The sequence below is a fragment of the Anoplolepis gracilipes genome, chromosome 14 (assembly GCF_047496725.1).
Source record: "Anoplolepis gracilipes chromosome 14, ASM4749672v1, whole genome shotgun sequence".
In the NCBI taxonomy this organism is placed as follows: domain Eukaryota; kingdom Metazoa; phylum Arthropoda; class Insecta; order Hymenoptera; family Formicidae; genus Anoplolepis; species Anoplolepis gracilipes.
Window position 1 is genome coordinate 5,729,700 of NC_132983.1, and position 15,503 is coordinate 5,745,202.

Sequence of the window (15,503 nt, forward strand, 5' to 3'; positions counted from 1 at the left end):
ATTTTAGAAATTGAGAATTGAATTATTTAAAACTTTACTATCAAGAGATTTAACTTTCTATTGTTTAAATTTTTGATAAACTTATATTACAAATTCTTTCTATTGAAATATTAATTTTTCTTAATAAAACAAAAAGAAAAAAATAATTTTTGTTTTTATAAAAATAATGTTGGGTAAAGCAGCGCATGCATTCAAATTTCATAGACCTAACGAAAGATGCCGTCACTTTGACGTCAAAGAACGTGATGCAGAAATGTAAATCGGTAAAGTCGAAAATTAAGTATTGTAACATATCGACAAGTTGACATTTTTTAGTTCCGATCAAGAAAGGCGAAGGCGCTTTCACGGCAGAGTGTGAATCGCGTTCAAAAATTAAAATATAATAAAGCTTTACTTTTATCTATTATATATATATCTGAAACAATGACTCTATAACATTATATCTCTATATTAATTAAATTTTTATATAAGACGTTTAATTTTTATATAAGACGTTTACGTAATCTCTCTATATAAACAATTAATAAAATTACTTTATATTGTATATATACTGAGAGTAATTTTACTATTGAATATAACATTCAATGTTGAGTAAATTATATTAAAAATATTTTAATAAAATATTATTTCCCTCCTTTTGATATTATTGTAAATAGGAGACACACTTATTATTAGTTTTTTGTTATTGGAAAATTCCTCTCTCTGCAGCAATTAACGCTGTTATATATTTAAGTAAAACTTGATACATAAATATGATATAGCATAACACGCAATGAAATTTTGCTTATCTCTGTTTCGTTTCCGATGATTAAATTTACAGCGATATTATGCATAACTCGCGTAACAAAAATCGCGTCGATTATTAGCAGTCGCGTCACGATACGACCACTCGATATAATCGAATAACGATAATATATGTAAAATATGCCTCCAACGGCACATTCACCCTAATTTAGACGCCGACCGATCTCAGGGCGCAAAGTGGTCAGACGGGATTCTCATCTGGGCTATTCTTGACCAGACCGGCCTAATATTGATGGCCACGCGATTACTTCCAGTCATGCTATCGTGTCCGTAAATATCGTCACAATTTTTTTTTTTCCTTCCACTATCGTGCCTCTTGATACACAGCTTCTCGGATACCATAATCTGTTAATTAAGATCTCGATTATTTCTCGTTTTACAGTTATGATTTGAATTTTTTAAATATATTATTTTTGTATCTTTGTATTAATTTATAATTTCCTTTCTGCGCTTTCAATTGTCAAGATGTTATGTATTCTGAATGTGTTACGTGTAAATGAATATACTTAAAAAAAATTAAAGTAAAGGAAAATTACACTAGCTCAAAAATAAAAACAGTTTAAAAAGTTGAAATTAAAAATAATGAGCGATAGATGAATGTACGAAGGTGTGTATTGAACAGAACAATTATAACATAAAAATAACACGAAACGTGCGTCATCACACACAATCGCATAATCATCTCTGCTGTGTTGTTCATTCATCGACGATTCTTTATTTCAAGTTTCTTAATATGATTTCCTTGGACTTTAAACGCGTATGTGTTACAGGAAATTATAGGATATAGGAAACTCTTATTTATTGCTTTAATCAACTCTATTGCTAAACAACTTTTTCATTTCAAGATATATATGATAGCCATTCCTTCATCCATATCACTTTGTTCGTCGGCCACAAGGTCGCCGTAACGGTATATTTTTTTTTCCCCCCCGAGTCCATCAACGCGTTAGAGAAAGATCGAAATTGTCTATTTTAGGAGCTCGTTTTAGTACATACACATATATTTGCGTTTAACGCATCATCTTCAAAGAATATTTCCGAATATTACGGTAAAGAGGCAACAAGTTGCGCGGATGCGTCCACCTGCACTGTAGCCAAAGTCAAATCGCAGAGAAAGAAGGTGATATCCGATGAATAGCTTTTTGCTGGAAAGAAGAACGTTTACCGTAATCGATGCCGTCTTCTTTGTTCGCCGACTCGAGAGTATTCTGCGGCAAAACCAGTTCTCGAGTTAGTACTTTGCTTAGGCTTGGACGTAAGCGTATGTCGGATCATGAAAGCCGTCCTCGCGCGAAAAGCGACCTACGATGGAAAATATTATGTTAATAATCGCACGTGGAAGGTTGCGAAGGTAGTGAAAGGTGTATGGCTGCGCTCTGGCGCGCCATTGAGAGAGAAAGAGAAAGAAAAAAAGAGAAGCGTGATATGAGATAAAATAATACCCCTTCGCGGCATCTCGATCCGATGGCGAAAGCCACGGAAGGATGCTGCTGATTAAATATTAAAGATAAAAATTATAATAATCATACATCTTCTCTTTGCTCCTTTCCATTATTTTTATGCGATCAAATACTCTTGACTCTAGTCTCTCAATATTAATCAGGCATTAATTACACTTATTAATTAAGTTGAACAGTCGAGGCATCTTTTGCATCTTGGGTATTTCTCGGATTCAAGTTCCGTGTAACAACACTATACACGCGCAGGTAATCTTCAAGAAGAAGGATGAAGAAGACGAAGAAGAAGAAGAAGCAGAAGAGGAAGAAAGAACTGTAGGATAAAAATAGCATGGTACAGTCGCAAAATAAAAACTAATGATGCGAACCTGCAGAATGAAGATCCGGACTTGTGCCGAGCGAGGAGGGGATCGAAGAAGAAGGAGAAGGAGCGGAGAAGAAAGGTCGTTGCCTAAAAGGAACATCAGGATTCCGCCGGAGTAGGAAGACGAGTGGAGAAGAAGAAGCTCCCCCGTATTCTATAGAGTTTACAATCAATAGAATAAAATATATCAATTTTAATATACATTGAAATGGAAGACGCGCCAATTCTCTTGAATGGAAACTTGATATCATGTTTCACTTTCTTACGTATGGAGTATCCGTTAACCGGCTTGACAACTGTTACTGTAATAGAATAATTCGAATAATTATATATATGTAATAAATTTTATATGTACCTGCAAGAATTATATTATATATCTGATCCATTCCTTCTTTTTATTTTTCATTTTATTCCCAACCGAAAATATGGGAACAATGGATTTTAATCAACATGATTTGTCCTCAAGTTTTATTCTGAAAAATACACGTGATTCGTGACACGTCGTTGAAGGTACATTCGGCAAATTTTCTTACAATGATATTCTGCAATGTGCATAAAGTAATTTGTGCTCTAGCGTTCTTTAGAAGTTGGTATAGGTACCACGACGTAGCGCGATGGTGGGAGCCGAGCAAGCGGTGGTTGTGCGTACAGCGGAAGAGATCTCCCACCCTCTCGGTGATCGCGCGCTGGATCACACTACTCGACCTGTCTCCACCTTGTACTCTCTCCGCGGAATACCGGGAACACGTCTGTGTGGTAGATGAATTAAAAGTCAGCATTGCCAATCAGCCAACCAGCTAATCAGCAGCTAGTCAGCCAGCCAGCCAGCTAATCAGCCAGCCAGCCAGCCAGCCAGCCAGCCAGCCAGCCAGCCAGCCAGCCAGCCAGCCAGCCAGCCAGCCAGCCAGCCAGCTAGTCAGTCAGTCAGTCAGTTAGTCAGTCAGTCAGTCAGCCAGTCAGTCAGCCAGCCAGCCAGCCAGCCAGCCAGCCAGCCAGCCAGTCAGTCAGTCAGTCAGTCAGTCAGTCAGCCAGCCAGCCAGCCAGCCAGCCAGTCAGTCAGCCAGTCAACCAGCTAGCCAGTCCACTAGGCGATTAACTTGAAGAAAACAATCTTTACGTACGCATTGTACGTGGGGCACACACCGGTCATATAATGGCGAGGCGCGGTGACCGTTTTGGTACGATAAAAGTCGAGGGCAGCCTTCGGGTGTTCTTGCGCCGGTTCGAGAAGAGCTGAGGAAAAAAGAAGAGGGAGAGGAACGGGTTCTCCAGTGCCAGTGTGCAGTCTAGTCGAAGACACAGGATGATAGCGAACGTTCGATGAGCATCCTGCTTCCCATTGCCCTTCTGCCAAAGAAAGAGTGAGAGGAAGAGCGAACAAATATCTTCTTCGGGTGATTGAGCTACTGTTACCTCTATCCTTCCTCATCACCATCGTGGTGAGCAGAAGAGATGCCGAAACAAGAGGAAATGTCTACCAGGTCAGTGAGCAATTATTGTTCTCAGATGAAAAGGTCGAAAGGTGGTTGCTTGAGTCATTGTTGACATTTAGATTGGATTTCTCTCTTCAAAATATCCATGTCGTTCCGATTCGACTCTTGTTGAAAACTTTTAAATCCTGGATCCATAGATTCTCGTATTTTTTTTCTTTTCCTTATATAAACTGCTTTAGACTCTCGTGTCTTATATAAACTATTGGATTATATATGTTGAACTTGATTCTTGACTCTTAATTTGCAAGATTGTTTTATTTAATGTAGAATCTGAAATATAAACCATTTATTAATCTTGAAGATTAAGAATTTCAATTTAAATTATAAAGCATATATATATATATATATATATATATATATATATATATATATATGTGAATATATAAAAATTAGAAAGAAATGACATTTTACAACCTGCTATTTTATATTTCTCCGCATCTCTTTGTTGTTTTATTTTAACAGAGTATTATAAATCAATTTTCTTTTTTTGCATCAAATATTATTTAATTTAGGGAGCGAGAGAGAGAGAGAGAGAGAGAGGGGAGAGAGAGAGAGAGAGAGAGCGTAATTTAATACATGTTATTTAAAATTTAAAAAAATTAAATATTTTTCCTAAAGCTTTTGCCTTAGATGTATTACGATATAAATAGCGATTAAAAAATACAAAATCGTATATGTAAATATAAATACATTTTTATGTACTTCGGAAATGTCCTGAAATCATAAAATATTTTTATTAGCAGATTTAGATTCAAACGCCAAGCTTAAAGAAAAAATACAATGCTAAAAAAGAGCATGTTAGATTTGTTGACTAAAAAAGAGAAGGCACAAAAGGAGGATGTTAAATTTGTTGACTAATGTCATTAAAGATTAGATGGTAATCTCATGTATCGCATGTTTCTCCTCACGTCATGCAATCTTACATATACTTGATTTATGGAGCCTAAACAGAAATATGTACATATGTTTGTAAATATATCTTATATCCTATACAGATATTATTGTAAGTTATTATTGTATTTTCGCTCACATGCTTGGAACATGAATATGCGTACATATGTGTGCAAAAAGAATATATAAACCCTAATTTTTTTTACATTATTTCGCGTATATAGCGGAAGATAAAGCTTCCGAGAAAATAATCTAAAATATTTTAGTTTAGCTCTCTTCGCAACTGCAAGATTAAAAAAAAAAAAAAAAAAGCAATAGCTAAAGCAAAGAACAAGAGGAAACTGTGTAAATTTGTAGTGATGCTGCGAAACGCAATTAATATAATTTTATTTAAAACGCATCGCGAATAACACGGGTGGCATACATTTTTAAACTTTGGCCAAAAAATAACAATGCATTATTTTAAAAATATATATAAATTATATAAATTTCTTCAAAATATATATAAATGAAAATTTCGTTCTTTCTCTCTCGAATGAAGAAAAAATAGGAAGAATATACGAAACGTGCAATTGATCGTTCGTAAGGGTTTAACACTTCCAGATACCGGTTTAACACTTTCCGCGGTATATGTGTGCGTATTTCACATCTATCCGTTACCTTCACAACGTGTTTCACCTTTCGGACTTTACTTACGAATATTAATTCATCGTAATGCTTCGAGGCATTTGAACATTAATGAGTCGTTTGTTAGTTATTGCCCGCGCTGTCTTACGCACGCTACGGCGACAGAGAGCCTTAAATTCACAAATATATAGATACTTGGTCCGATGTTTGCGCGAGAAACTCGTAGAATGATATCATATAAAATTTAAATATAAAATTGTTTAATGTCATAACGGCGTATCACGCTTGTTTTTCTTGGGGCCGCTGAATTATACACGATATAAAGTATCTTGAGAGAATTCTTTGCTTTGTCGTAATAATCGCTGTTTATTGCCAAATAGGCAGGCGCTGCGATTAGCCTGTTAAATAATATTTCCCTTGCAACTATTTATAGTAAGAAGGAAAGTTTATAACTTTCCTTATTACTATAAAATCTAATAACGCAGGTGCGCATATCCGTGTAACAAGTAGAACGTAATGCGACAAAATTAAACGCAACTTAATATAATACATTAATTTATAAGCTTTCTTTCTATAAATAGTTCCAGGAGAAATATTATTTAACAAGCTGATTACACAGTTGCATACACAAAGAAATATTATTGAATAATATCATTTTTTATAGAAACATAAAAAAAAATATTCTATACCTAAAATTTCTCATTTACTAATCATTATATATACTAATTTATTAAAAATAATTTTTAAAATAAAGCTTATAATTTTAACGCAAATTTTACTTTTTTTTTACATAAATGAAAGTTATTCTAAATAAATTCTCTCTCTTATTAATGCCTCTTATTAAGCATGTAATGACAGAGTATATGACAACATACTTATATACACTCGCGCGCGACACAGTTTTGAACGATTCTTCATTATTGCAGTCTATCAATATCGATTTAAAACTTGAACCAACATCATCCAAGGCTTCTAATATTTGATCAAGTAATTTGCTTAATAAATAGATAACACTTGAGCGAAACAACAAAATTAATTAGCCGGTTCCAATTTAGTATAACTCTTGTTTTCGTTTCTCTAATAGCATAGTGTAATATTAAATTAAATGTATTCCAGTTAATTTGATTAAATAATAAATATAGAATTGATGCTCGATTGAAACATTGAAAGATTTCTTCATAAACGTTTTCAAAAGTATACATTGACATAATCTCTTGGCGACATTAATCTCTAGATGTAATGTATGTAATGATACGTTAACATATAAACTTCCGGCTTTAAGAATATATTAACAGAACCGATAATTTTTATTCACTTTGCGAAATAATGTACTTGACATAATCGCTTTGCGTCATTAATCTCTAGCGCATGTAATGTCACATTTAACTTTAAACTTCCGGTTTTACGAATGTATTAATAAAACTAGTACTTTTCTCTCTTCACTTTGCAATATTAATGTCTTTAACAGAGAAATATTTGGCACAATTCATCTATACATACTATGCATACGCAAAACTATTCATTTCTTATTATTAATAAACATATACTTTGAAAAAAAAAAAAAAAAAAAAATCCTTCTTGCTCCATATTCTTGTTTGATATCCGTAGATGACATTCAAAGTATCTTTGAAAAACTTGGCTATACTTCGTATTTGGCAAGCCATCGGTGTGGACATTATTCATCGGTGCCGAGAATACCGAGAAAGATCCAAGGAGGATCAATTGCCAGTCATCCTACGCACTTTGTCGGCGTCCTCGCAATCGCGAGCTTTTTACGCATCCGTAGTAAATAGAATCATTCATGGTATTTAGGCGTGGTGTTTACGAATGTGTCTACTTGCTGCATAGTGTTAGCCATGTAACCGTGTGGCCGATTACGGGACTTTTCTCACCGTTGCGTCGTATTACTGACGTGTGATGCCTCGCCTCGGAATAAAAAATGCAAATGCAGATGATGACCCTCGCGAGATTATCCTCTCATTAAAAGAACTTGAAAAGAAACAAACATCTTAAATTAAATACTTATTATTGTCTTAATATTATTTAATATATTTTAATATTTATTATATTTTTATTATTTTTAAACTCTTGATCGAAGGCTTTTATAATATATATATATATATATATTTTAAAAAAATTTACGAACTTAGGTGTTCGAATGTGATGGAAAGCTAAAAACATTTTTGTAATACGTATTCTCCATTTTTAATAAAATAATTAAGACACCTAAGGAGCATTTAACGATCTGCTCTAAACCTTAGCAAAAATTTGCTAGTCAAAATTCCGGTTTATAAAAATCTTGAAAATGTGAATTAAAAATTCACATATTTGATGTAATCACGAAATAAAAAGAGGAAAACAATTGCATGCAATATTATAACAATATCATCGGAAATAATGGCTGTAGGTGCGGTGAATATCAATGCTTTTTGTTAGAATCCTGTTAAATCTCTCTGTCAAACTTCCAATCTACGCTTTTTCAGTAATTCTCGACTAGATTAACGGGTAAATGTAAAACGTGATGAAAAGTTGAAATCCAAAAGCCACACAATTATCATAATAGTCGTATAATTCTAAATTAATAGCCACGTGCCACGCGATAGCTGGATCGAGTGGTGAGTAACACGCCGAGTTACCATCAGGAACGGTTTGGTACGTGACCGATACGTGACAGAATATAACTTGCTCGTCATCGAGATGTTAATTAATACAACAAAGACACAAATCGAGCCGAGACGTCAACGTGAGTACCGCTAAGTATTTTATTTTTATCGTTTGCTATATTTTCGTGCCTTTGCATCGACATGTTAAACGTTGTAAACAGCATTTTAAAAGAGAATAAGAAAAAAGTAGAACTACTCGTTGATCTTCTCGCACGACTGCAGAAAAGAAGAAAAAAAAAACTTGTTGACAAAAAGATCCAACTCTTCTACGTTTTTAATCCAGATCGATAGGTCCGATCAAAAGGTTACGCTTTTCCTTATTTAACATATATTTTAAATTTCAACTTTTAATCCCGAGGTCTCTTCCAAGGTAATATATCCGTGATGTTTTGCTTTCTAGCAAAACGAAGAATAGATACAATAGTCTGATGAGAATCTTGTTTAACGACTTTCATCCTGCAGATTTTCCGATGTGTGCAATATTCTGTAATGTATAAGCAATCGTGGTATTAATACGTGAATATATATATATATATATATATATACTCTCTCTTTCATACGCGACTGAAATAGTTTCTCAACTATATATTACTCCGTGTTTATAATTAGGAGAGCAACTCGCGAATAATAGTTCCAACTTGTCGCACGTAGGTACAGATGGGAATTTTCTCCCGGCGTTTACGGGTACGCGATCATGAATGGTACAATAAAATACGTTTTATGTTACAATTCCGATGAAAATTGTACGTGCGTATTCCCGGTGCGTGCAGGTGAACGCGCGAAATTATCGGCTGCACGCAGTCGAGTGTGAAAAGAAAATCTTTCAAGGAAAAAAAGACCGCGTGGCTGATAGTGCGAACAATCGCGCCAAGGAAATCCGCCTTTCATTCCGCCATTCAAACGGCATTAATTTTGTGATAAAGGAATACGAGAGAGATATATAAAAAAAAAAAAAAAAATAAAATAAAATAAATGAAACTTCTTCACCAAATTGGGATTGCGTGCAAGGATAATAGGATATAATCTCGTGGAGTTTATGTCGATTTCATTGAACGTCGTCGATTTCTCTATCGCGTTGTTATGAAACAACATAATCGCGCGTCAAGGATATCGTTGTTGATGCTGAATCTATTCTTTTAGTACCGACAATAATACTTCTCTTACCTTCGCGCGGCAGAAAAGTGTCTATTATAATCTATGCGTAACGACATGATCCCTCGAATGTTCGCAGTCAAGAATCGCAGGCAACTTGCACGCAACATCATTGCGTCGCGATAGAGAAAAGCATGTCGACGAGGAAGAAGGCGAGGAGAACGAAGATGATCCCGCCGGACGGTGGATGGGGTTGGGTAGTGCTCTTTTCCGCCCTCCTCGTCAACTTCCTTATCCCGGGCACCGTCAAGTCCTTTGGCGTGCTCTTCGTCGAGTTTCTACACGTCTTCAAGGCATCCTCCACGGCGGCCTCCTGGATGCCGGCGTTATGCTACTTTCTGTACAGCTCGTTAGGTAAAAGCTCCGCAAAGGTATCTTAATTCCTGATAATTTGGAATTTTTATTTTTTTTTTTTCTACGAAAGCACACAAGCCATTGTCGATTTGCAAAATGCGTGTTGAATAATTTTATAACGACCTAAAAAATTTTTATCATATTAGTGGTACATATTTTTTTATCATCGTTTCATTAAACGGAATTTTATATCTTTCTAATTATAAATTGCATAATTTTTTTCAACAAATTTCCAATTGTCATATACGAAAATTTATAAACATAAAATTCCGCTATCGAGAAAGAGATATTGCAAAGGTATATAAAATACGTAAAACGTTTTCTGCAGGTCCTTTATCTAGTATCCTGTCAACCAAGTACTCTTATAAAACTGTGACCCTCATCGGCGGCACCTTCGCGGCTAGCGGAATGATGCTGAGCTACTTTGCCAATTCGGTTACTTATCTTTACGTCAGGTATGACACTGTTCGATTGACGTTCGAAGATTCGGCAAGTGAATATATTTAAGTACACCGACTGCCAACGGTTTTAATTTTAACACTTATTAATACGACATGTGTAACGTGGTCCGATTATGTTGAGAAGCACTTGAGATGACTCAAGTCATCTTCACGATTTAAGTGCAATGTATCCCAGGTAGAATATAACATAAAACTCATAATGACATCATTATGACGTCACCTAAAAGTCATTTTAGAAAAATCATAATGATGTAATTTGATATACTTTTGGCAATATTTTGGTGACTTATTTTTGATATTATAATATCATTTTTATATATATTACGCACTTACTTGTTTATTTAATTATTCATGTACATTTTAATTATATTTAACCATAACATAATCTTTTTAAAATTATGCGATTATTGAAGTTAAAAATTTATGATTCTTTTTGTCATTTTTAACTCATTTTTTAATCATTTTTGTTTAGGTAACTTTTAAGTGATAAATAAAATCATGATGACGTCATAATGATATCAGTATGAGTTTCATGTTCTACCTCGGATGCTAAACTGTTATAAAAGATTTTTTCTCAATGATAAAAATTGTCATTCTGTAGTATCTTTCACAAAGACTTAACAATCTTTTGATACGCAGTTATGGACTTATGGTCGGGATTGGTGCTGGTTTATCATTTCCCCCAACGGTTTACATCGTCACACAGTATTTCGAGAGGCTACGAGGGGTAGCGAACGGCTTATGCATTTCCGGCAGCGCGATTGGCACTATAGTGTTACCGCCCTTACTGCAATATCTGTTGGACTGTTTCGGATACAGGTAGGTAATTTACTGGAAAAAAAAAGAAAATAAAATTATATATGTGTACTTTCGATAATAATTACTTAAGAACAAGCATATATAGAGGAGCAATAAATATTAGAAGGATAAATATGAATTCAGATGTGTTCCTCTCCGTCCTGGTTCAAGAACAAGATATCTATTCTACGCTCCTACACACAAAAGACTTTATGCACAATTCCAACTTCTTTCAATGGGGCGGAAAGTAGACGTGCTCTGAAGCGGTTCGAGAATACACACGTCGAAGCGGCTTGGGAAGCAAGCACAAAAACATTTCGCAAACCTTCGCCGAAATCTTCGTTTCAACAAAGGTCTCACAATTTGGAGCCTCAATTTTGAAATTTTTATCTCTCCACTTTTTTACGCGCTTAACATCAACGATAAAAGTGGCATGTTACGCTAGATATCCATGCATAATATTACGATATAAATAATATAATATAATAATATAAATATTATAATTATAATATCTTAAACTGATTTGCTTTTGCGCTTTCCAATTAAGTATAAATGTTTTTACAACAGTAAGTTATATAATCATATAATAAATAAATATGTAAAGTTATTTATACAGAGAATACCTATAAGGATTTTATCTTTTTTTAATATGATACATATATATTTTTTGAAGTATTACAGATGTAACTAAAAAAATAATATTTCAGAGTAATGACATTATTAGAATTTTTCATTCGCTACATAAAAAGAAGAATAATTAAAACATATAAAACAAAAATATAAATATACGATTGCATATCATAATTCTTTTGACTATTTTTATATATTGCAAAAATATAATATTAATAATATACATAACAATAAATGAAATTTTAAATCACAATTATAAATAAACTATTTGTTTCGAACCGTTCCAGAGCGCTTTGGATCGCGTGTATGGTTCTTAAGAAAACTCTATATCTATATTATTAATATTATAATTGAATATTTTCAGTTACAATCTCTCATTTGACAATGCAATTTTATTAATGCCTAAGAAAAGTTTTAGAAATTTAATTCATGTAATATATTTTTTTTTTCCTATTGAAATATATATCAAGAGAAAAGAGAAAGTTATTACACAAATAATTCTCTCGAAAAGTTGTAATTGCATTACTCTCTTGACGTTCTGTCAAATAATTAATACAAATTTTTTATTAAAATGTAACATAATTTTCATAAATAAAGTTGGATATATATCTTACTTAAATTAGATTCTCTTATCACATTCCAGAGGAGCGGTACTCATTATGGGCGGACTCACGTTGAACACGCTAGTCTGCGGCCTGCTCTATCATCCGGTCGAGCAGCACATGAAAGTCATATATCTAGATGAAGGCATTGATAATGAAGCGCTGACTCTCGACGAATCTACCGGCGGGAAACAAGTGTCTGAAAAAACAGAAAGTGATTTGAATCACGATTCCAGTCGCCAAACTATTTATAGCAACGACAATAAACTCTCGAATCTCTCGCACAATGTCGTGCTGGAATCGATTAATGAAAAGACATTGTGTGACTCTGGGAAGAATGATCGGAGAACCGACACAATTCTTAGATTACGATCTGATGTCTCTACTGAGGATCCCACGATCTCTCGGACGCGGGATGAGATTTCGCAGGAGGATGTTGCCAACGAAATTTGCTTAACGATCCGTCCAAGTCTCACGAAGGAAGCTGTCAACGACAATTTGGACGGTGAGACGCAGCATTTGTCACGACGAGGCAGCGCTATTGCCAAAAAAGACAGCAAATTTCATTTCGATTGTTCGAAAATTACGGACAATCCTAAGGCCGACGGTGACAAGAAATGTGCAGGAGAATCTAAACGGGACACCTCGCGCTCGAAATCGGTGAAAACATCGGTGCGTTTCTTCGACCTAAGTGTGCTGAAGGATCCTATTTACTTGGTGATCCTCATCTCCAACACCACGTCGGCCATCAGCAATACGAATTTCATGATATTGTTACCATCCTACGCAATCGCCGAGGGTTTTGACAGGAATTCGTCGGCCCTGCTCCTGTCGATAGTCTCCGCGTTGGATTTGGTCGGCAGGATCAGCGGCGCGTCTCTATCCGACATCGACTTTGTCCCGAAATATTATTACTTCGTTGTTGGACTCGGCACCAGCGGTATCGCTCTGGCGTTGCTACCTATGGCGAGCAGTTACACCATGTTGTCTTTCTTTTGTGGTCTTTTCGGTTTATCTTCAGGCATGTACATCGGCATCACGACCGTCATTCTAGCGGATATGCTAGGAACCGAGAAGCTCAGCTCATCCTATGGAATATCCTTGTTCGTTAATGGCGTCTTGCAACTTGTCGGGCCGCCCGTTTGCGGAGTCATCTTCGAGAATGTGCTTTCATACAAGCCCATCTTTTTAGCTTTCGGAATTATCTTGATTCTGGGCACTGCGCTCTGGGCGGCGGTACCGATCATCAAGAGGAACAGTAAAAAGGATCTAGAAGCACTGTAAACTTTTACCAATGCTTCGATCAAGGTCTCTCCAAGAGCTGAAATAAGCGTATTATAAAAAAAGACTTTTTTTGCATTATAGTCATAATACACACAAGAATCTTTTTAGAATTTTACAGTCCAAAAGAGATTCAAGGGTTCTTAGATACATGAAACAACGAAACGTTTGAATAAGTTGCATCTTAGCAAATTTGATATATATATATATATATATATATATTTCTTAAGACATATATATATTCTAAGAGGAGCATTTTACGAGCTGTTTGAAAAAAGCTCGTAAAATTCTCATACGATATATTAAGTTTGATATCGATGAATCTCCAACTTTTATGTATATAGTTATTTGCACAACAGATATTTATCACAAGTATTCCGCGATTCATGCCATTAGTTAAGATTTTACTGCGTGAAAACTGTCATGTAATGAAGGCTTGTATAAACTGAATAGCTACAAACTGCTAAATGATATATATGATAGATACAATTTTTGTATTTTATCAATTACGTTACTTGAAATAAAATATATTTTATCTCTCAAAGAGAGAATGATATATTATTATATATAAAATTTTGTACTATTTTTATAAAGAATCGTAATTATTATTATCTATAAATTGACACGATATATAAAATTACATAATATGTTTCAAGATAAATGGCATAATTGGTAATCAATTATTATTTCCAATGATCTTTATCAAATATTTAATATACACTCTAAGAATTAAAATCTTTCTAGAGTATAAACATGTATCTCTTTTTATACTATCTGCTGGTTTATACAAGCCTATTACATACATCATCAAGCAACTATTCATAGCCTTACATAAGTTTATTATTGTTGAAAATAATATACTGCCAGTAACAAAATATCATTGACAGAATTGACAGAATGATGTATCTATAAATTTAGAATGAAGAGATATGAAACATATTAGAAGTTGGCATAGATAAGAACATGTATATGTGTTGCGTAAGAATTCTCCGTTAAATAACTTCGTGCCAAAGCGATCAGGAAAGTTTCTAGTGGTTCAAACCGCGTTAACACTTAGTCAGACATCCGTCAATTATAAATCCTGCAAATATTCGATTATACTAAATATTGAATATTTGAGATATATACCTAACAATATAATGCAATCATAACTAATGTAGTTATAAACTATGTGGGGCCATAACATAACTTATATATGGTTTAATACCTAAATAGATAGACTGAAATACTTTCTCTTTCTCTCTCTTCACGAAGATCTTATCTGCGTCGAAGATTGCGTTAATTGGACTTTAAAATTCTTAAATATAACTTGTAACATCTGTGTAACATTCTTCGTTGAATTCTAGACATCCTTTACTTAATATAATATCCAGATTTATATATTCATGCATTCTGCATAATAAATCTTTTTTTACATTACAACTTGTCCTATTAGATTTCTGAAACAATTGAAAATGTCAACAGGAAACTGACCGAATGTTGAATATGCTTGAGAGATAATGTAACTTCCGTTACAGTATTGGCGAATATATAATAAAAAAAATAGTGTAAGTAGTGCTAATTTTTAACATGAATAAATCTTTTCCTATCTTAGTGTTGAAACACTTTTAGAATGTACTACCGTTTGTGTATTTCAATCGTCAATGATGATTTTTATTTATGTAATTTGGATCAATTAAAAAGTATCAAAATAAAAATAATAGTTGAAACAATTCCAGATAAAAAGAGCCTATAATCATTTCTACAGAAGATATATTGTTGAAATAGAGACAAGAAAATAGTTTAAATAAGAAATAACAGAGAGAGAAAGAGAGAGAAGAGAATTTGTATAAGTAATAAATATCTTTTTTCTAATTTAGTTTTATTGTAATTCACTTAGTTCTAGAATTTTTCTGACACAAATTTCGTGTATATCGAATGCGAATA

The 15,503-nt window shown here is 34.0% G+C and overlaps 1 protein-coding gene and 1 long non-coding RNA gene across 14 annotated transcripts; one reads left to right on the forward strand and one right to left on the reverse strand.

Moving 5' to 3' along the window:
• Positions 1 to 175: 175 nt before the first annotated feature.
• Positions 176 to 5,312, reverse strand: LOC140672861 (uncharacterized). 9 transcript variants are annotated; one of them, XR_012047962.1, is made up of 4 exons: positions 4,533 to 5,312; positions 2,419 to 4,388; positions 1,970 to 2,106; positions 176 to 1,149 (listed from the first exon to the last, which is right to left on the reverse strand). It is a non-coding gene; the product is annotated as an uncharacterized lncRNA (long non-coding RNA). The 9 variants fall into 9 exon arrangements; XR_012047963.1 differs by having other exon boundaries at positions 1,801 to 2,106; XR_012047966.1 differs by lacking the exon at positions 176 to 1,149 and having other exon boundaries at positions 1,370 to 2,106; positions 2,419 to 3,098; positions 3,226 to 4,388; positions 4,533 to 5,311.
• Positions 3,969 to 14,930, forward strand: LOC140672857 (monocarboxylate transporter 12). 5 transcript variants are annotated; one of them, XM_072905290.1, is made up of 5 exons: positions 3,969 to 4,106; positions 9,531 to 9,805; positions 10,134 to 10,260; positions 10,906 to 11,085; positions 12,338 to 14,930. In XM_072905290.1, the coding sequence occupies exons 1-5, from the start codon at positions 4,078 to 4,080 to the stop codon at positions 13,578 to 13,580; spliced, it is 1,854 nt and encodes a 617-aa protein (XP_072761391.1). In that variant the 5' UTR covers positions 3,969 to 4,077; the 3' UTR covers positions 13,581 to 14,930. The 5 variants fall into 5 exon arrangements, with proteins under 5 accessions (XP_072761391.1, XP_072761392.1, XP_072761394.1 ...); XM_072905291.1 differs by lacking the exon at positions 3,969 to 4,106 and adding an exon at positions 8,061 to 8,379; XM_072905293.1 differs by lacking the exon at positions 3,969 to 4,106 and adding an exon at positions 8,936 to 8,983.
• Positions 14,931 to 15,503: the final 573 nt, after the last annotated feature.

Coding starts and splice junctions, on each gene's coding strand:
- LOC140672857 (XM_072905290.1), top strand. CDS start 4,078: ATGCCGAAACAAGAGGAAATGTCTACCAG. Junction 4,107..9,530: donor CAAGAGGAAATGTCTACCAG/GTCAGTGAGCAA, acceptor GAATGTTCGCAG/TCAAGAATCGCAGGCAACTT. Junction 10,261..10,905: donor GTTACTTATCTTTACGTCAG/GTATGACACTGT, acceptor TTTGATACGCAG/TTATGGACTTATGGTCGGGA.